Genomic DNA, 22,314 nt, shown 5'->3' on the forward strand with positions numbered 1-22,314 from the left:
GTTGTTTTCTGGAGTGGCTCTATTTCTGCTTATGAGTTCTAAGTAGTTTTTTGCAATTTGCACCCCTAACATATACTTCTTAGTTCTTATTATTTGCTCCCTATTCTTTTGTTTCTGATAATTAGCACCATAATCTTTTTGTTCTTACAAAACAATGAAAATTACTAATATATTTCTTATACGTGTCTTTCTTAATCCTTATGAAGTATTGCTTGACACTATGATCTGGGGCCACCAATATTACCTTCAGCTATTGTGCTGAAATCTCCGATCTTATTTTGAGAAACAACAATGTTATAAGGTATTTTATTGATTAATTGGCTATGACAATATAAAATTATAGTTACAACGATAAATAACATCATTATACTACTGCGCAGAGATAATAATGTCTCTACATTGAATAATAATGAAAACAGATAGCTAGTATATTCATGAATACATATAAAAAATATATATTTTATATTGTAAAAAATATCCGAAATAGTCATCGTAAAGATGAAGAACACTCTGTAACTAACAGAAAAAAACTATAACTTTGAGTTACTGAAAGAAGCAGCAACTTCTTGACAGTAAATTAAATAGTCGTGTAGTAATGTGTATTATTGCATATCTAATTAACATATAGGAGATTGGTAAAAAAAAATTACTCTTTACTTGCACATTTAAAATTTTGCATATATCTAAAAAGTGATTTGTTAAATGTCATTTCTTAAGGTTCCTTTCATGTACAATTAAAATGGAAAAGGATTATATTTACCCATGTACTATTCGAAATAATTTAAATATGCCCTTCGTTGTATTTTTGGGTCAAATGTATCCTTACCGTTATACTTTGAGCCAAATATACCCTCATCCGTTAAATATTTGAATCTCAATCTTAAAAAAGACAAATGAAGGGTTGAGATTGATTTGAAGAACCCATATTTTTTTGTCTCAGCCAACACCCATGCTTTCTTGCCCAAACCCATTTATAAACAAACAAAAGCACAACGAGTTGTTTGTAAAAAATATTTAGCTTCATGCATTACATGAAAATTGGTTTATATAATTAATGTTTTCATTCATTTTGCCTATCAAAATATAAAATATTGGAAAAAAAGTTGCAATTTTTTTTAAAAATAGTTTACTGTGTTTTGTTCTTATTGAATAAGCAAACAAAAGCACAATTCTTTCAACGAATTGTCTGGGTTTGATTCTAAACTTTGTGAAAGTTCAATTGATGTGATGCTTGAAATTTGATTGATTTGAATTGACGCGCTAAACAATTAAACATATAATGCACATTGGGTGGAGAAGTAGGAAACGAAATTGTTGGGTCTTTGACCTTCAAATTTGTGATTGAAGTTGCTGTAAATCAATGAATTATTGAAAATTATTTGGATTATTCTTTTTTAAGCTGAGATTTTCTCTTGCTTAGTATGATTTAGCTGAATTCATTTTCAGGTTCTTTAAATTTGACAATGAGCTTGAAAAAAAACAATTCAAAATTCTCCAATTCTTCACCGTTGACACTTGACTCATCAGAATTTCAATTAATTGCTGAGATTTGTAAGTGTCGTGTGTGTTCAAATGTTGAGAATCATTAACTTAGATGAATATGACATTACTCCATTGTTGTATGTTGATATGAGAAGCCTTACTTGGGTTGAATTATGAGTTATTTTAGATGTTGTCTAGGACAAAAAGATATGGTCCTTCAAGTTAATCACAATCCTTCACTTTTCTATCTAATTAATACTAGTCACAAGAGTTTGTATTAGTACGAGCTCAACATATGTTTATTTTTTGTTTCAATTTATGTGGCACAATTAATTTTTAGAGAGTTAATCAATTTTTAATATGTTCTTTGTTTAGATATTTAAAGTTTTTCTAGGTCTTTCTTGGACAGCTAAATGTCATTTTTATTTTATTGATTTTTTTTACAATTTGAGCAATTAGTTAATGTTAATATGCAATTGTGGAAATATAATAATAATAATAATAATAATAATAATATATCTAATATATATCTCATTAGAGGAGTTTGGAGAAGGTAAAAAATACGCACACATCATTTCTATTTTTTATAAAACTGAGAAATTATTTTGATAGATCCTTAGCTTATAAAAGAATTCATTTTAAAAAAATAATTGCAAGAAGAAGAAAAAATGACAACAAATATATATTTTAATGATAAATAAATTAAAAAGGAGGGAGGTGTTAAATTTTTTATATTGCACATAAAAACAAGAAACTATTGTCAATCATTAAGATTTTTAGAAAAGTGTAGAGTATTCCATCATATATTTTCAAAATAAAGATATGAAAATGGCGGGCTAAGCATATCGTCTCTCAGTGTTCAAATCTCAAAGAAAAGCAAGCAGAGAGTTTTTGAGATTGGGATGAAGATCAGCGTAGGGGAAATTACTAGGAACAAAATGGAGGAACTTAGATTGGTTTGTGACAGGGAGATTCCAATTCAACAGCAGAGAATCGATGCTGCCACTCGTTCCTTCAAAAAATCTCTCGATTCAACCAAGGCACAAGCACAAGAAACTCTTCAATTACAGTGTGAGTTTTTGTCCACAGGCTAAATTCTGAGGCTTTTGTACGATATTTACTCGAACTTCTAGTTTTCTAAAGTTAGGGTTTTCAGCTACGCATCATTCTCAAGAATCGTAGCTGGAAGATTATTTCTTTTACTTCATTTGGGATCTTATTGATTGGATTATTTGATTTAATTGATTGGTTGCGCCAGCAAAACTTGGCAAGTTAAAAGTTGAGCTGAGGGAGTTGGAAGACAAATTGGTGAAAGCACTTGCAGGTGTGTCACTCTTTTCCATTTTTTGGTATACTGGTCATTATGTATGCTGTTGTTCTTTGCTGATGGTCAAACCTCTGGATGGTTGGGGTGGATTAAAGATTTAAACTTTGAGTTCAATATTTAAGTTCTTAGCAGTGAGCCCATTATATTTTTGAAATTATGGGTTCAGACCTACTATCTATTGCAATTTTAGTTGATTTTTACGTATACATTTATGTTCCGGATTAGAAGTACTGGGTTGAGATGGACTTGCAGACTGAACTCTACATTTGCCAGTGCTGGATGGTATTAGGTATGCATTCCGTCAGGGTATAGCATGTCTTAGTTTGAGCCGTTATTGTTTATCTAGGTGCTACCATTTCTGATAAAGGATTCAGAGGGTGGTTCATTTTGCTGTTGCTTCATCATAATAGTTATTCAATATTGAGAAAAGAGGATGGATGTAATGTTTGCTTGTGGATTTTCTAATGAAGCATAGTTATTGCCGAAAATGATTGTTATGTTCTACAGTATGTACAGTTGTACCAAAGAGAGGAAGATTTTAATGACATGCAATTATGAAGAATTTATTTTCAGTTAGAACAAAATGTCATGGTCTATAAGATTGTTGATAGGAAGGAAGTAAATATTTTTTATACAACAAACTTCTTGATCAAAATAGCATCATTCTGTTATTGGCAGGGGAACTTGCCCTCATATCACATTTATTGTGACTTTGAAGTTAGGTTGTTATTCTAATCTCATTGAAGTGGTTGGTGAACTTCTCATTGCCTTTTTTCGAAAAGTGAACTTGCATATGTGATGATCTAAGTACTAAGTATGTGAATGAACTGTTCTTTAAACTCTGAAGGTCTTTATTGTAGTGACAATAAGAGTCAATAAACACTGATAGCCTGAAGTTCTGAGTAACAGTGCTTCCAAAGTTAAAAGGATTTATCGTAGCACGTTTTTGTTATTCGAGATATTGTTGTTTCTGGCTATCTTGTTTTATTGACTGAAAATGGGAAGTATGTGTAGAAGATTCACATCCAAAGTAGCTGCAGTATGGTACTCATCACACAATTCTGGAGGTTATTTACTTATTCTGCTGGTTCTCACCCACAGTATTTTCCAAAAATCTCTTCTTTTTACTCTCAAGTTCATTTGTTTTTCATATTTGAGACTTGAGAGGATTGATTTTCAGCCACTAATTACATATATCCAGCCTGAATATCCTGCAATTTCTGTATACTACTTATTTCCTTGGAATCTCGTCTGACGCTGCCTTTTGAGCTGAGGGTCTTTTGAAAATAGCCTTTCTACCTTACAACGGTAGGGGTAAGGTATGTGTACATCCTACCCTCTCGAAGCCCTACTTGATTACACTTGGTATGTTGTTGTTGTACACTTGTACTAGTTTCCTTGGGAAAAAATTGAATTACTCCTCCTTTATTTTTCTGTGTATTACTGATTTTGAATGATCATTTGCTCTCTATAAAAATTGGATTATTATTATTTTGTCTCTGCTATTAATTTATAACTCTAACATGTATGTCATCTTCAGCGAAGACCCGAAAAGAGGCAAAGCAGATAGCAGTAGCAGACTCAATATCTGCTACAAAAGATAAAGTAGAAGAACTTAGAGGGGTTGTGGAAAACCAAAGGGCCAGAAAAGATGAATATGCAGCCATAATATCTCAACAAGCTGATGGTAAAATCTATCCCTACAAAAGTCTGCCCACTTTTCATGCATTTGACAAAGTCGTACATGCTTCATGTAGAGTTTTTCTATGAGAGAAATAGCAAACAGTGATGTTTCAAGAATCATTTATGCTTAATTTCAATTTTTTAATATTCCATTTAGTTATAGCATGAGATGACTACTGAAATTATTTATTTTTTTATCCAACTTGTTTACGATCATGAATCCAATTGCAGTATTTATTGCTTCTGTGTGTTGTTAGTAAATAAATTTCAAGACAAAAGTTATCCTAAAAGTTAATTTCTACATCCTCAGTTTGGCAATGTTACCGTATGGTATGCAAAGCAATTCATTTGATAGATTTTAGGGAAGGGAAGAGAAAAAAGTAGATTTATCAAGAAGTTCTATTTGACCTTAGGCTCTAGTCTTATCACTTGGCCTTGTCTCAGATTAGAGGTGTTTGTCGACTTTCATCTTTCTTCTTTACACCCTCCAAAGCAATTAAAGTAACATGAGACCCAATTATATTTGAAATTCATCAGAAGTGTAGTTTATCTCTATATGTTGATTCACCTCCAGTTTAATGTAGCAGTAAAATAGAAATGCTAGTTTAAAACTTTAAATGATTGTGCCTGGTCAAATGAAGACACCTAATTCTCGCTCGGCTTCGGCTTTGGAAAATGATCGAGAGATTATAGTCATCCAAAAGAAATGAAGACACCTAATTTGGTTGGAAGATGGCATTAAGGAATAGTGATTCTTTGTCTCTTCTTCCTTTGAAAACTACTGTTGGATGTTGCATGTGATAATGTTTAGTTTTTATTTAATTTTTAATTTGTGCCCCCCTTTTCAAATTCTCCCCCGTACTTCATTGTGAAAGTTATTATTTTTTGTGAATAATGTTGGTTCTTCTTTTATGTCGATAGCTTTGTGACTGTTTCTGCTGTTTCTACCAAGAGACACCATATCCTGTTGGGTAATTGATCTGTGCATTTCTTCGTCTTCTTCTTTTGTTTGTTTGGGTAAAAGAACTCAAAGCATGTGAAGAAAAGCATAATCAGACTGCTGAACAGAGAGAGGAAATAGAAGAGGCTATTGCGTGGTATAATAAGGTGCTTGGATTACGTATTGAATGTGGCCATGGTATGCATATCCTTCAACTTCTGTACACATTTAAGATTCTAGAGAAGCAGACTCCACTTTCTGAACAATATAACCCCGCCACAGGCTCTAATTATTAATAATGGATTTTTTCCAGTAAAAGAAATACAACTTTCTTCTATTGTTAGATTTGTCCACTTAGCATTCATTTCCTTTGTCTTCCACAGGAGTGAAATTCATATTTACCAATATTGATGCCAATAATCAGGATAAGGAGTACTTTTTTACCGTACGTCATGAGAATGATGTGTATACTTGTAAGTGTGGAACATTTATCAACTATACATCAGTGAAAATGGTTCTGTACTTTAATTCTTGTTTGGCTTGGATTTTTAGTGATTGAATGTGATCCACAACTAAATGACGCAAAAGAGCTGCTCAGAGAGTTAAATACAAGCAATGGACTGTTCAAGTTTGTCAGGACTATGAGAGAAAAGTTTCAAGCAGCCGTAACACATGGTATGCCCTGTATTTCATTTCTATGTTATGTTATCCTCTGAGCCTTATTTAGTTACACCAGACCCATATACAGCTAATTGTGCAGGAAATCATAGAACATTGGCTGCTAGCAATCCCCTTGAGTACTGCATCTTCTTGCAAGGAATTTCCACAACAAATGCAAATCCCTCTGATAACATTTCAGAATGCAAACTCTTGTTGCACCTCAAAAATGGATTTTTGTTCGAATCATTAGTAGAAATTAGAAAATGATTTTGTTAATGCATTCAAGTAATTAAACATTTCATAATTTGGAAGCTAAATTTATTGTTATAACCTGGATTTTCCTACAAGATCGACCTATTTATATTTAAACCGTGATCATGAACAAGTGCATAAATATACTCTTGAAAGATAAGTTGATTAATAAATATATAGGGGATGTCATCAATTGCTGTATGATGGTTCCGAATATGTTTATGTTTCCTATCCATCCAGGAACATTTCCTGATATAGCATCCCGCGATCAAGACACTTTCATGATCTCTGTGTCTGCCCCAGTTTCTTCCATGTCAACTGATAGTAGAAGTGAGTTTTTATCCCAGCAACAGGAGCATCAATCTGATGAACATAACAAAAATTCCAAGAAACTTGACCGTGCCAAAGGGAGTAGGGCAGCACTCCTATCTCCTGGATCTGCGTCATCTCTCCGGCGTTCTCCTCGTTTTAAGGTAGGATTTATTAATTTTGAGAACTTGTACAAGGACAACAAGCTCTAACTGATTTCTGTGTTTCTTTCTTTTTTCTTTATACATACATTATATTTTCTTAGAAATGTTTGCGTTGATGCCAGGAATGGTTTCCCCCGAGTGTTCTCTCTAATATTCTTAATATCTTTGAGACTTGCTGCGGATAGAAATTTTGCTTGATTAATTTAACTCAAAATTATATGGAACTTGTTACCAGGAGAGGAATGAGAAAAAAGGAATGGAAGACAGAAAAGAAACACTCAAATTGAATGGTCACACCCTCTTAGACACTTGAGCAATATCATTTTCCACTTTGCTGTCATCCAGCAAGGTTCAGTCCAGTTTCACAATTTACCTATGCTTGAAGTCATCTTTGATTCATCCCCCTCTGCAATCCTGACTTCCCAGTACTCCGTTCGGAGATGAAATTTCTGCTTTAGTTCCTATTCTTTTGCTATAGGGGTGAAAAAAAATTAATGCACATGTGCTGGAAGGAAGCCAGTTAGCATATATGATCAATTAGGGGTGTCAAATGGAGGAGGAAATGTTTGGCCAAGTTCTGATGGGTTACAATGTGTTGAGTCAAAGAACATGTGATTGACCCAACCAGTCGCAAATACTCTTGGGTCAAGATAGGTGGATCAATGGGTCATAGGCCAACCTACTCAACTCAAAACCTCTTCTCTGTTTGTTTTTGTTTTCTTCTAATCTGTTGCTATCCAATTGAGTTCATAACAAAAGAATTATTGTACAAGAAAGTGAAATTGCCCTACGGTAAAGACTAGTTTTCTGCTTTTTTTCTCTCTTGTTATGTGCAACAAATTTCTCTTACAGGTTAATTTGGGTAAAATTTGCTAGTAATGTTATGCAAGTCGATCCAATCTCTTGGATGGGTTGATTGGAGCTATACCAATTGAACTCGTAAATTCTAATCCAAACTATTGACGTTTGGGTGGGACATTGTTACCATTTTTATGAGTCAAAGTTAACACTCCTGATGAAAGTGACGTTTGGGTGGGACATTGCATAAATAAAAGTTGGAATAGGAACTTTATCATTAACTGTCAGAGGGGGGGACGTATAGAAAATTTGATAAGCAATTCTGGGGGAATGTCATTGCCTTCACATTTCAGGCTCAAGCATATTGTCAGATGCATTCTTTCCTTAATTCCTATGTTACTGTAGAAATGTTTAATCCCTCATTGACATGCTAAGTATTGTTTGATGATACCAAGCCAAACAAGAAAAAATCACGGTTAACATGAACAAATAATTGAGACTGATTATATCCTGTTGGTCTATGTACTGGGCTGTTTAAAAGGTTCACAAGCATTTGTACTTGATAACCTTTTCTCACTGTCGTGTCTGGATAGACACCTCTATAGACCAACATACATGCATATGCCTGAGATGATATCAGTGTGCCCCTCAGAAAGGACCCAACATCACTGGCAGAGGGCATTTATATGGAAAGATTCTCTAATTTACAACTTTGGATGACTGAATTTTCTGAACAGGACTGTTCATGAACAATTCCATCATTATACTTTCATGTGAATGTGTTCTTTTGGCAGGAATTACCTGGTGTGCAATATCTTCGTTTCAACAATCATTGCATAAATTGAATTAGGATTAATTTTGAGCAAGCACCTCAAACTGCATGGGTTTCTAATGTGCAAAATTTACTTTTTGGCAGGTCAAAAGATGATAATGGTTGCACAGTTTCGTTTGAAGTTGCTTAGCCATCAAGTTCTCAAGTCGTGATAAGCAAAAACCTGATTTGCTTCTACGTGAAGGTTAGGATCAGTAACCGGTCAAGTCAAATGGCTACCTGATCAAATGTTTAAAGCCTTGCTGTCTTTGCAAAACGGTTCTGGTGGCTGACTTCATTTCTTATGTCCAAGCTCTGTTGACTTTTCTCTATGATCCATCTTATGACTTTCGAGTTAGTCATTATTTATCTTTGTAGCTATATATGTTTCCACTTATTTTTTTCTCCACAAAGACAGATCCTTTTTCTTTTTGTACATTGTAATGTACCATCAAATGTTTGTAATGTAGAATAGAGATTGCTTAGATTCTGCATTCTTTTTGCACGTTTCCTTTGATCTCTTATTTCACCAGGCTTGTTTTGGTGCGGCTTTGGAATATGATATACTCGATTCATCTGAGCTTCTGCTCTGCGGAACAGTTTTTACAGGTGTTCTCCCAACACTTTTATTCTGATTTTTACTTTTTGGTGGGATGTGTATATTATCTTTTTAGTATCAATTTGGGATTACTGTATATTGCAATGTTGATGACAAGGCAATCTCTGTTGAATTTTTGGTATACATATGTGAGGAAGCGAAATGTGAAGGAAGGTCTCTGAAATTAATCTTCCTCGTGGTTTATAGGTTATATATGTCCGACTTGTTTCAGACCATATGCTTCAAGAATTCTTGTCTTTAAACTCTGTATCCAACTAAATACAGATTGTCTTATTGCACATGCGAACGAAAGTCGATGAATTTGATCTTCTTTTTAAGGTAAGTTGTATTTGTTTGGTTTACGGACTAAATTATTACATAATTGTAGCTGTGAGGTTATAATCTTTGGGCTAATTTATTTAGGGTTCGTTTGGTAGAGTGTATAAAAAAAAACTCAATAGAGTATATTAGTAATGCATTGTTTGGTTTAGTGCAGTAAAAATGGTAGGTATTGTATAACAATGTGTACTTACAAAAGTATCCTTCACAATTATGAGTGGAAAATATGTAAAAGTGTTTTTGAGGGGTAATTGGGTTTTTAACCATGTTAATGCATTTATTAAATTCCTTTGCATTACTAATATCTAAAAATCATGGTATTAGTAATACACTTATCAATACACAATAGAGTGTATAATTAATACAAGCATTAGTTATATATAGTATGAAAAAGTGTACCACACAAGAAACTACTAATACACAAAGTTAATGCATACATTAATTTTGTTAATACACTCTACAATGAGATAAGATAACAAGCGCATGATAAATTTGTACCATCCAAATTTAATCTTGAAATATCCAAACGATTTTTGCTATGGGGGAGATTTGATTTGTGGTACAGTATGTTGGATATTATGCGAAAAGTGCCAACTAAAAAAAGGAAAAAGCGTGTCGTAACCCATATAGAGCAATATATAATGGACCACTAAAAGAAGATTCTTCATTATTTCCACTAACATTTGTACTCCATCAGTTAGCTAACTATTGGACAGACTACTATACTTGTATCATATTATTTTCATCTATCATCATATATTATATGGATATACAACAAAGTATATCTATTTATTAACATGTACAAAAACTAATCTTTTTTTTTTTTTGATCAATTTACATGTGGAAGAAATCTTCTATAGATAAGAACACGAGTACCCTTCCAAAGTTTATGAGCTTCAATTTCATCATTTGCTAAAACTGAAGAGTGACTTTCATTACAGTCTGCAAAGTATTTCCCACTCATCCCTTCTGTTTGTGGGCTCAATGCTACATAACATGTGCTTGCTGCACCCTGCCATACCCAAAATAAAACAAAAATTGACCTCATTATTGTTTTTTTACTAAAAAAATAATATATTTTTTTATTTTAAATTTTTGTTGGCACCTATGGAAGGTAGTAGGATGATTTATCTTCTCATTTTTTTTTGGAAATAATGGGGAATGTAATGGTAAAGGATATATTCAATAGAGTAAAAAAGAGACGAGTATATATGGACAAACCTGTGATGTTGACTTTAGAAGCTTTGATGCCATAAAATAGAGAGAATCTGTTTATGATTTGTAAAATGGAAGTCAGTAAATATAGCTATCAGTGTTTGGTATGAATGAAAAATATTTCTACTAAATTTTCTGATGTTCGATAAGTAAAGAATTTATTAACGTGACAAGTTAACAAACTTTTGGCGAGTGGGGGTGTGTGGAGCTGGGGGTAGGAGGGTGGAAAAACCATTACTGTATTTTTTCGAACATGGAAAAATTGAAAAATATTTTTTGTCGTACCAAACACACTAAATGAAAATAGAAAAAGGGGAAAAGACATTATACCAGTGATAAAGCCTTTGTGATCTCTGATAATTCCAGTTTTTACAATTCCAGGATGGACTGCATTGATAGTTACATTTGCATTTCTTGCCTGTTCCACCCCAAATAATTATAATTTCAGTATTGCAACTATACAAATATATAAAGACAAAAAACAATTTATTTATTTTTTGGAAAATATATATAGTGACCAATGAAGGAAAAAAAAGTATCATTTTGTGTACAGCACTAATAGTGCAAATAAAAGCTGGCATGATTCTAAATCCAATTCCCTAGTTTCTTACATGTCTTTGAGTTTTGTCATAGAATTTTATCAATGAGCTGTCTAATCAATGATATAACTGAGTGGTAAGAAAAACAGCTTAGTACAAATTAAAATCCATTTACATGATTAGATTTGCTTAATTACCACAACAACAAAAAATTATTGGTGAATTGACTGTGTTTTGATTGCTTAACTAGAGGGTTAACCACTTTTTACACTCATTATGTTTTGATTGCTTAACTAATTGGAGATAGTAATCTTATATTGGTAGAATACATGCATAAGCTGCCCTCTAGATTTAATTAGTCGGAATTTTTCCTAGATGCCTAGACTAAGGGTTGTACCTATTTCAAGTCAAACGCACTAGATCAAAATGTTCCATAAGTACATATCTTGGTTCAGGTGTCTAAATAAAAATAAAAAAATCTTGTGTATTTTGCCTCGTTTATTATATCGCCCTCCACATATATTCATGGTAGATGCATAGAAAACCTAGCTATTATAGGTTATAAAAGAATATATTGATTTACAGTCTTATCTATTCTGATGGAAATGGAAATAAGGAAATCGAATCGCATACGAATGAACGCAAGTAAAATAAAGGTGTAATAAGGGAATTAATTAATTACCTTTAGTTGTCTTGACAATTCCTTGGCATGTAAAATGTTGGCTAATTTTGATTGAGCATATGCACGAGTACCATTATAACTGTGTGGAACACATTATATACTAAGTTAGAGTAAGTAATGATCAATCTTGTATACCAACAATAAATTACTCAGTTTAATCTCACAAGCATTGTCTCGAAAATCTTGTATAACAAGCTAACTAATGAAATATTTGCTAATTAAATGCTAGGAGGATTATATTATATTATACTATACTTACTATTTTTTAGGATTGAGCAATTGGGAGAAACGGAATTGATCTCTTTTCACCCAATTATGAACTACTGAAGTAACATTCACTATTCTTCCTTGAATCCCACTTCCTTCTGCTGTCTCCACCATTTTCTCTAATAACAACTCTGTCAATAGAAAATGACCTGCCAAACAATATAACATTCATTTAATTTCTCGAACTTGATGAGTCAATCCATCTACACGTCTTGTTTTTATTGTTATATAGAGTGTTACTCTACTTATAATTGCTTAACGTTAAACGAATAGTGGATTTGTTTCTAAATTTATTGCACTTTCAAAACTATAGGTTCAGAATTTGATGTTTTTTTTTTGACATTTTAGTACTCTAATTATTTTCATAGATATCTATACTATGCATCAAAAATGCATGTTACCTTCATTATTTTCTGAAAGCTTTTACAACAACATGCTCAGTATAGTCTCATAAGTAAAATTTGAGGAAGGTGTGTACCAGACCTACTCCTACCTTGAAAGGTAAAGATGTTATTTCCAATAAACCCGAAAACTCATTTTTTCATTTAATTTCACTATAATATAGTTATTCTTTCGATGACCTAATGATAAACAGTTTCTCAAAAAGAATATATACATAGTCCCAAAGTATGGCTAGAGATAGTTACCTAAGTAGTTTGTAGCAAAAGTCATCTCAATTTTGTCTTCAGAAAACTCCAATTTCTGTGAAAATTTCCCTGCATTATTTCTACATAACAAAAATTCAAACCAATCATCAATTAATTATTTTTTTTTAAAAAAAATTAAATAAATAAATAAAATACATACATGAGGATGTGAAGAGGGAGTTGTAAAGACAAAAACTCAGCACAAAATCTCTGAATTGAAGCAAATGAACTCAAATCAATTTCTAATAATATAATTTGAGCCATTGGAGTTTCTTTTTGTATAAATTCCTTCACAATTTCTGCTTTTTTTAAGTCTCTTGCTGGTAACACTATTCTTACACCCCTTTTTGCTAGTACTCTTGCTGTTTCTGCTCCAATCCCTGATGTTGCGCCTGTAATTTTTACAAAAAATTAATTAATAAAAAATAAAATTAATTAATGTCATGATGATTTGTCTAATCTTTTTATGACATACTACTAAATTAGGTTTCTATATTGGATTCTGCACTAATTAATGCATGGTGATTAAAATACTAATTTATGTAGTGGGGGTTGTTGTTTTAAGTATTTTAATGTTGGAACTTTTCTTTGTTAATTATTTAATTAATTAAAGATCATGGGATATGATTAGTATTCAGTATTGTCCAGATGAGAAATCTTATACATCTGACCAACAATTAATTAAGTAGCTAACTAGAGACAAAACTATATCTTTTCTTTCTTCAAACAAAAAGAGACACTAAAAAGAAGAACAAATTGAATATTTAATAAATTATTTATCCCTTAACCCTCTCTTTTTTTTTTTCGCAAAATCAATTGAGAGATTTTCTTAAAATGTGTGATATTGAAAAAAGTGAGGTATAAATTAGATAGTGTATGATGGATTTTGAATACCCTACATCTGAAAAAAAACTTAGGAATAAACTCTGAAACATGGGCCATGAAAAGTACACAATGTTTTTTTCAAAGAAAAGATGCTTCTTAATTTTTGGAAGAAAAGAAGTGTCTAACAAAGTACTATACTTCCTCTTCATGTCTCTTTACAATTTGAGAATTTATAAGACATTTTTTGTTTAAAAAAAAACATTTTTTATAAGACATCTATAATTCAAGCTATGTTAAAAGTCTCATACTGAAAAACAATCAAATCCAAGAATATTCCTTCCAAAACTCTCCACACAAAAAAGAAGAAGATGAGTTAATGCATGTCGACCAAAACCATGATGAATATAAAATTGCTTATAGTCACATCTCACAATATTTGATTATTCAAGAATTAACCACCCAAAATCTTGAAAAAAATTAAATCCATTTAATTTCTCATTTTCTCTAACAACAATAACATCAACTAAAAGAAAAAGAAACAAAAGTTTCAAGAAGAAGGAGAAAATTAAAAAAAATGTTTTTTTTCTAAAGAATTCTTCCAAACATGCACGGAATCACAAATACTGACAATTGCCCTATCAAGACTTGCTTCTGACAAATTACACAAGTAATTTGTTTAGTCTTACAACCGTCTCGAAAACTCAAGAACATGACAAATAATTGAGATGAAAAGAGAGAGTAATTACCAGTGATAATTGCAGTGAGTTGAGAATTAGAGGAATTAGAGAAATCTCTAGTTGCCTGTTCAGCAGTTGTTTTAGAACCATAACCACTTGGGCCAGCAATGCCAGCCAAATATTTGAGAGTTGCCTTCATTACACCAAAACTTTGGAATTTTGAATACTAATATTGGAAAACCACATATATATAATATGCTCCATCAAACTTGTGGAAGTCCATATATATATACACCTACCCCTAATTAATAATAATATTGTCTTTTTAAAAAATAAAATAAATAATAATAATAATATTGGATATTGAGGGTGCACAAATCTTTTGTCTACAACTAATAACAGCAGATCCCTATTGTGTAGACTATATTGTCAGGATGAGACCAAAAATAAAAAAAGTTTGGTGGTGTCATTGACTACTTCCTCCGTCTCAAATTAATCTATCGTAACTTTTAAAGTTCGATACTAAGCAAATTACTATATTTTAAGATAATAATACGAGTTAGATAGTCAAAACCCTCAATTAATTAGTATTTTTAAGGACAAATACGATGAATAATTTGAAACGGAGAGTATTAGTTAATGATGTTTTTTGTGAAGCTTTTTTGCATAGCACACGCACGTAATTATGTGAAAGTTTTCTTTCTTACTTCTAATTATTATTGTCTGCTCTTATTAGTTTTACGCTCCTTTATTTTTCCTCTCTTTTCAAATCATGTTTACTTTACTTTTTGTGAGAGGTGGAAAATTTGATGTTTATGGGGTATACTCTTTAATTTGTTGTTTCCAAGGGATACTTTTTTTTTTCTCTTTTAATTCTTCTTAACGATATAAACAATTTTGAGAAAGACTATACGAGTTTAGTTCAAAACGAATAATGTAACATAATATCTATTAATTACAGTACATATTTAGGTCAGGTTAGACTAACAGATACTGCCTGTGGATTTATTGGCTTCATTGTAGTTCCCATTAATGGAAGCATATTTGATGTCACCAATGACATTAAAGAATATTATTGTTGTATAACTCCATGGGCTAAGGAAGTGCCTTCCTATGTGTCATTTCTTATAATATATATTTTGTTTGGGTGGTTATATTTGGTGGAAGTGATGATCTTTAATAACAAAACAAAAATAAATATGGTATATATTGTTAATGTTAATTTTAGGGATAAGGGTCTGAAAAATACCTCAACTTTGGTCGGATTTGTTGTTGCGATACTAAACTTTCATAAGTACTTATTACCTCCCTAGATTATTTAATACCGTATTTTTTTACCCCCTGAACTATTTAATAGTGTATTTTAAAGGTATATATGTGCCCACGTGGACACATTACTATTTATAATTTTGCATTATTTTTATGTCCACATGGGCAAATATATATGTTTAAAATACGGTATTAAATAGTCTAGAGAGGTAATAGGTCCTCATGAAAGTTTAGTATCGCAACAACAAATCCGACCAAAGTTGAGGTATTTTTCAGACCATTATCCCTTAATTTTATCGATTGGCCAACCATCTTATTATAAGAGTATTCTTGTATTGTATGTGTGTATTTCTTTTCTTCTTCTTCTCACTATACTAGAAACAAAGGTTTTTCTCATCGCGAATCAATAAAAAATTGTATTATAAAATATGATTTTCACACTCTATTTTTATCGAACTAATTCACTAGAAAAACTCATGATATAAAATAGGTTTTTATTAAAATACTGAAATAGCCATTGAACATTAAATAACGATTGAACATTAATTTACAGAGTTAAATGTATAGCTTAATGCCTTGTTGGCTTTTTCTTTCTCTCTTTACACGTGAGTGCATATTATATGATATATAAGATATGCAATTATTTTGCAGTTCTTAGCTTCCTTCAAAATGGTAAAAGTCATCTCCAAGAAATATTACTATAAAAAAAGAAGAACAAAGAAATTTGTTATATGACTGAGAAATATGAGTAAACTTTGTATATCTATATCTTACACATGATTACAAAAAGGAAAACTGCACATCTTTATCAAGAAAAATAAATTTAAATATCGTTGTATCTAACTTTGAGATATTTGTCAAATATATTGCCTTATATAAATACATATGTTAGGCCCGATTAATTCAACAACAAATTGGCTGGATTAGCTATACTATTAATTAATCGATTGATTCAACTAGTTGTTTGTATTAGTATTCATCGATAAACTCAATAAGGCATGTCTAATATTGCGTGTGTGAACATTAGAATTAAAGAAAATTTGATGAGTATTTTCATAATTTGTCAAGAAAATAAGAGGCAAATTAGAACACCTTTGTAGTTGTAAAGGAGATTATTTTGGACGGTGACTTGTAGTTGAACATATATATTCACACTTTGTAATTTTTGTTCTTCTTCTTGTTTTTGTTATGTTTCTCCTCTCCAATTATAGTAGGCATGACATTATTGCAATCTATTTATTTGTAACTTGAAGCAAGAGAAGTGAATAGTGGAAACTACAACATGACATTATTAGTTTCTTAATTACCTTTTTACTCAAACATCTTATCATCAAAATGAATATATCTACGAACCCATTCAAATTCGCGTATTGCATAGTCTATTTTTTGGAATGACGTTTTCACCAAAAAATAAATAAATTCAAATGACATGTATATTCAAACACAACTTTAGTTAATTCTAAATATCACTCAATTCATGTCCAAATGCCTACTTAAACATCCCCACAAGTTTTTAAAATCTTTTGATTCCTTTCTTTTTACATTTCTTAAAATTGATTCCAATATATATTTTTAATAAATACAAAACGAAAAATACTTATACCATGATTTTTCTTACTTAAGAAATACTTCTACTCAAATAAACTTGTCCCCAACAAGACAAAAAGTCTCTAGGATGTGGTGGTCTTGACTCTTGAAAACTTAGGGAATGGCCTTTGATTTCAAGTACATTTATATAGTCCTCACACGTGGGCATCAAGTAAAACCATGATAATTTATATGTTGAGCCAAGAAAATATATTATGAACAATAATTGCATTTCTTTATTATGTAGAGAAGTTTGAAAAAAAGAAAGAACACTTATACTTCTTATATTATGATGAAATTTGAGAAATAGTAGAAGGCAAAAACGAGTGAAATTTCCACTTTAGGTACAAAAGGTCAAAGCTTTTGTTGCGTGCAACCGTGCCATTAATATATATGTTAGAGTACCTTTTTTAAAAAAAATAAATAAATTATTTATTTACTGGATTTTACCTTTTTTCACTTTGAAAAATGATGACAAATGTTGGAGGTTAGAAGGACTAAAAAAGAACATTGAGGTTGACTCCTCAACAATGGAGTTATGGAGTGGCTATGCACTTTTGTCCCATGAGTTCCCTTATTGGCAAACAACTCTCATTAACTTGCCTCAATTTTTTGAGGCATTTATCTTATAGTTTCACATGTGATATATTGATTATTTTTTTCTCTTTCTATTGCTAGGTTTGTGGTAGGATGGTTTTGCCCTCCAATATTTTGGGTTTGAGTATCTGATTGGAAATGTCGCTCAAAAAAATTGATTCTATCATACTTGAATTTAAATTTAATCGAATCTCATTAAGAATATTGTACACCAAGTTGATAATTAAAGAAAATCATTCAATATTTCAACCCCACCAAAAGATGTAAAAAGTAGGGGATTAGAGAGAGGATTATATTTTAATTAGAAAATCAAACACTATAGGTGTTTGATTAGACACAAGTCATTTATAGTGTTACATTATTAATTAAGCTTATTAGGAACAAAAGACAAATCACTCTAATCAGTGAAACTTGTAAAAATTATTCTTTGGAGCTAGTAATATGATTTCCCATTTTCAAAAAGGAAAAAAGAAAGGATTTTGAAATTTACAGTTTTTAAGTATGCCATATCAATTTTATGGCTATTAAAACTTGTCATTATTAAGAGAAAAATAAAAATGCAAAGTTAAAATATTCTCAAGTTGGGTGTTGTTTCTAGATAAGTAGATAATCCAAGAAGGGTATTGGTAATGCAATAATAAAATTATGGAGTGGATCATGTGGTAAGTTATTTAAAGAAAGTTTATGATAAAAATAACTAATTATACTAATTCTTATCTACATAAAAAGGGAAAGAATCAATGGTCTCATTGCAAAATCCTAACAACTCTTAAGCTAAGATTTAATAATTCCTTCGATTATATACGTTTGTTTGACTAATACCTTGTTTGGGTGGTTGTTACTATTGTATTGTATTATGTCTGTTAGTTTAAATACAATGTCTGGGTGATTGTAATTCAATTTTTTACTATATCGTATTGTCAAATTTATCATTACGTAACGATGAAAAGTCTCACTTTATGTAAGGATCAATTTAGTATGATCATGTCGTTATTTTTAGTCCTCTTTTTTTTTTCTTTGTTCATTATTCATTAATTCTATTGTATCATTTTTACCCTACCTTTTTATAATAACTCTACATTGTACTTTACTTTTCTAATAAGTTTATCCTTTTAATTATTGATGTGTGGTATTATGTAACGATAAATTAATACAATATAATACCATATATATTATGAAACAGTACGTAGGAATCATCCAAACAAGTTGGTATGCTTAGAGGAAAAGGTGGATTTGAAAGATACATTCCAATCTAATATTTTCATTTTTTATTGTCTCCTAATATTTTTGAAAATATAAGCATACTTGTTAAACATTTTTGAATGTTTTGGGGGATATTGACAAAACTGCATGACAAACTAAAAGATACTGGAAATCATTCACACTATAAAAATTTGAATTTTAGTTGTGGAAGATAAATATTTCAAAGCCCCTATTAGTCTTTTGTGCATCATCTTCTTCGGCTACTTTTTGACAAAAGACATGCATATACCCTAATGTAAGGGATATTCTTTTCTTTTTTTTTGCTTTTGGGGCTGATTTGAGTAGAACACTAGCAAAAAAACTTATTTGCATGAAGTATTTATATCTAACTAAATAACTAATCTTAAAAATTAATGAATCAGACTAAAATTATGTATCACTTAATTATAATAAAATGTTGAAATATATATATATAGAGAGAGACGTGTATGTATATGATAGTCATTAATTTGGTCTATGCGAGTAAGTTTTTACCCTATCAAGAGTTGTAGTGGAATGAATAAAAATTTTGTAAATTTTAATTTTTAATTTTTAATCTTAACTATAGGTCTCGATTTCCAGCCATATTTGAATTGGAAAAATTCCTTTTAGAGAACATTTATGTTGGAGTCTCATGTCATTTGTGGGATAAAGACATGGACTCCTTATATGGTCTTATGATCTTATCCTTCATTGATGAACTAATTTTTAGAATTGAATAAGGCACAAAGTTCATTTCTTTATCATAATACCAGAGTCAAGCAGTATATCAATTATTTGGATGTTTGGGTTATTAGAGTCCCACCTCATTTGTGGAGTGGAAATATATATGTCATCTTAACATTATCTTGAATAGTTCTCAATCTTATAAACCAACTTTTAGAATTGAGTTAGATTCAAGATCAGTTTCTTCCTTTAATAAATTTAATGCACCACAAAGTCAAATTAGTGAAAGCTAAAACGTGTAAGAGAAAAAAAAGAAGTAATAATCTAAGCTATATAACCAATCAATAAAAAAAAGACTTATCTCCTAATTAGAAATTAAATATGAAAATGTTCCAAATTTTGCAAAAAAGAGAAAGGTAAAAACACAAAATAATAAATAAAAAAAATAAAGACAAAGACTATGAAACCTACCATGGGCCAAAGAGTACTACTTTGTCTCCCTCTAGCAATGAAATTTACCACCTGACTTGATTCCATTAGTAAGAGTTTAAAGACAAAACTGCCGACAAAGCTACAATTTTTCTTTCTTTTTTTCTAATTTATACTAATAATAATGATAACACACTAACAAAAATTGACGTCCATAAACATAAAATAAGTTAAAACTTTTTCTACTCCTCACGTGACCACAACCAACCATTGAATGAAACGTGTCAAAAATGAGTTAATTACGGAGAATTAGCGGGACATATACAAATGATAGTTTTCACACTAATTACTAATTAGCTTCCAATGAAAGGAATATAATTAACACCTTAATTGGCTAAGTTTTTTAGTGGTCCTATTTTTGCTTTTTTTACTATGAGAGAATATAATGTTTGTCTTTATGTGGTAATGCATCTCTATCCAACATGAAAAGTAAAGTGAGGTTTATGAAAAAAATAATTAAAATTAAACCATGAAAATTTGAATACTAAGTACCTCCTAATGACCAACATTTAATGTCCTAAGATAAAAAGAGAAACAAATAGGGAACTATTCTAACATGTGCTAAAGGTAAATAGGCTATGGAGTTTGAGTGGTGAAATTGAGACAATGGTTCAAATGTAAGATCTTTTGACAATCTTATAAAAAGATTTTCTTTATAGTGTTTGTCAATATAAATAGTGGACATATTATATATATGCATAGGCTTTTCTCTTGTTGTTTCTTTAGCTTAATTTCTTTTTGAAAGGTGTTGGATATGGTGAACTTTGCTCATCTTGCTCTCATGAAAGTTAATTCAAAATTGTAGCCTATAATGATTGTATTTTTGGAACTACGTATGAGTCTATATATACGTTAGGAACAAATCTTTAGGTGGCATAGCTAGCTTGTGTGGAAGTTTAAATTGAATATATATGCATGTAAAATATCTTGATTAGCGTGAGATATATAGGAGGGAGGTGAGTCAAATATTCTGCCAATATTTTTTGATAAATGAAGGTCATAAGCATATCAAAGTTTTGATCATTTGGTACACTTCACTCAAAGAAATGAAGTTTTTTCTCCTTGTTGATCCAACACATGTAGCTCATGAATGACTTTAAATAGTTTATTTAGTCATTTTTAATGCATCAAAAAATACATAAATTAAGCAACATGAAGTTTTAGGGAAAATCATAATTGAATATGTGTGATGGTCAATCTTTATTCTTGATTTTCTGGATGAAAGGTGGCTCGATAGGGATGCAAATTATTGTGGTTGATCATTCCTCAAGGTTCAAGGGTAACGAGTCTGTTCATATCCTTGTAATAATGCATTTGGATGATTCTCACGTACATATTATGTATATCTCACGCATAGGGACGTAGCAAATTAATCCATCCGTTTTGCTTTGTCAGCTCATTTCTTATACGTGCTTTCTTACGACATTTGTTTGGTGCAAAGAAATCACAGCTTAGTAAATATGATTTCAGACACCAAGGCTCCATTTGTGTCAAATTATACATAATTTTACATCTATTAAAAGGGAAACAATAGGGAACTATTCTAACATGTGCTAAAGGTACATAGGCTATGAAGTTTGAGACATTGATACAAATATAGATCTTTTGATTGTCTTATAAAGAGATTTCCTTATAGTGCTTGTCAATCTTATTTCAAAAAAAATTGCTAACATACAAATTACAATGATTGTATTCCAGGAACTACGGGTCTATATATCATAATTGGACTTGTGTGATGCCCATCTTTATTCTTGATTTTTCTAGATGAAGCTAGTAAATATGATTTTAGACACAAATGTTCCATTTGTTTCAATTTGTATATAGATTGAAATTTAATAAGACGTTACTACTTAAAGATTTATGTGAACTGAAGCTATATCTTTCTGTTTTCATTTTGTTTCTTGTTATTATAGAATTACTATTCTATCACTTTAAATATCTAAACTTAAAATTATCATTACCACGCAATTACCATGAACAACCACCATCAATAACTATACCCAATCATTACGAGTCTACGACTACCTACCATCCATAATCATCATTATTGATCACAACCAATGTCAATTATTATTGCCGCTAACTTTTGGAGCGTGTTTTATCGAGAAAACAATTATCACAATATTATTTAAGTTAAGAATATTTTATAACTATTTGATATTTGATATTTGAATTTAACATTGTTCATTTTTTTTTAAAAAAAAAGATAATTTTTTTACGCAAATATAGAGATCTTAATAATTATATTC

At 30.8% G+C, this 22,314-nt stretch overlaps 3 protein-coding genes across 4 annotated transcripts in view; 1 reads left to right on the plus strand and 2 right to left on the minus strand.

Moving 5' to 3' along the window:
* The window catches only part of LOC125857689 (LRR receptor-like serine/threonine-protein kinase RGI3), a 297,610-nt gene that overhangs the window by 27,920 nt on the left and 247,376 nt on the right, over nucleotides 1-22,314 (minus strand). The window lies entirely within an intron of this gene.
* LOC125857707 (kinetochore protein SPC25 homolog) lies at nucleotides 2,263-8,918 on the plus strand. 2 transcript variants are annotated; one of them, XM_049537319.1, is made up of 8 exons: nucleotides 2,263-2,553; nucleotides 2,738-2,806; nucleotides 4,350-4,496; nucleotides 5,517-5,630; nucleotides 5,816-5,905; nucleotides 5,985-6,107; nucleotides 6,585-6,817; nucleotides 8,532-8,918. In XM_049537319.1, exons 1-8 carry the CDS (start codon nucleotides 2,385-2,387, stop codon nucleotides 8,541-8,543), a joined length of 957 nt encoding a protein of 318 aa, XP_049393276.1. In that variant the 5' UTR covers nucleotides 2,263-2,384; the 3' UTR covers nucleotides 8,544-8,918. The 2 variants fall into 2 exon arrangements, with proteins under 2 accessions (XP_049393276.1, XP_049393277.1); XM_049537320.1 differs by having other exon boundaries at nucleotides 2,266-2,553; nucleotides 2,741-2,806.
* On the minus strand, nucleotides 10,015-14,480 carry LOC125857705 (short-chain dehydrogenase TIC 32 B, chloroplastic-like). The gene is made up of 8 exons (XM_049537317.1): nucleotides 14,285-14,480; nucleotides 12,874-13,105; nucleotides 12,714-12,793; nucleotides 12,059-12,215; nucleotides 11,800-11,878; nucleotides 10,909-10,996; nucleotides 10,585-10,631; nucleotides 10,015-10,375 (listed from the first exon to the last, which is right to left on the minus strand). The coding sequence occupies exons 1-8, from the start codon at nucleotides 14,412-14,414 to the stop codon at nucleotides 10,193-10,195; spliced, it is 996 nt and encodes a 331-aa protein (XP_049393274.1). The 5' UTR covers nucleotides 14,415-14,480; the 3' UTR covers nucleotides 10,015-10,192.

This window comes from Solanum stenotomum, chromosome 3, assembly GCF_019186545.1.
Source record: "Solanum stenotomum isolate F172 chromosome 3, ASM1918654v1, whole genome shotgun sequence".
Lineage (NCBI taxonomy): Eukaryota > Viridiplantae > Streptophyta > Magnoliopsida > Solanales > Solanaceae > Solanum > Solanum stenotomum.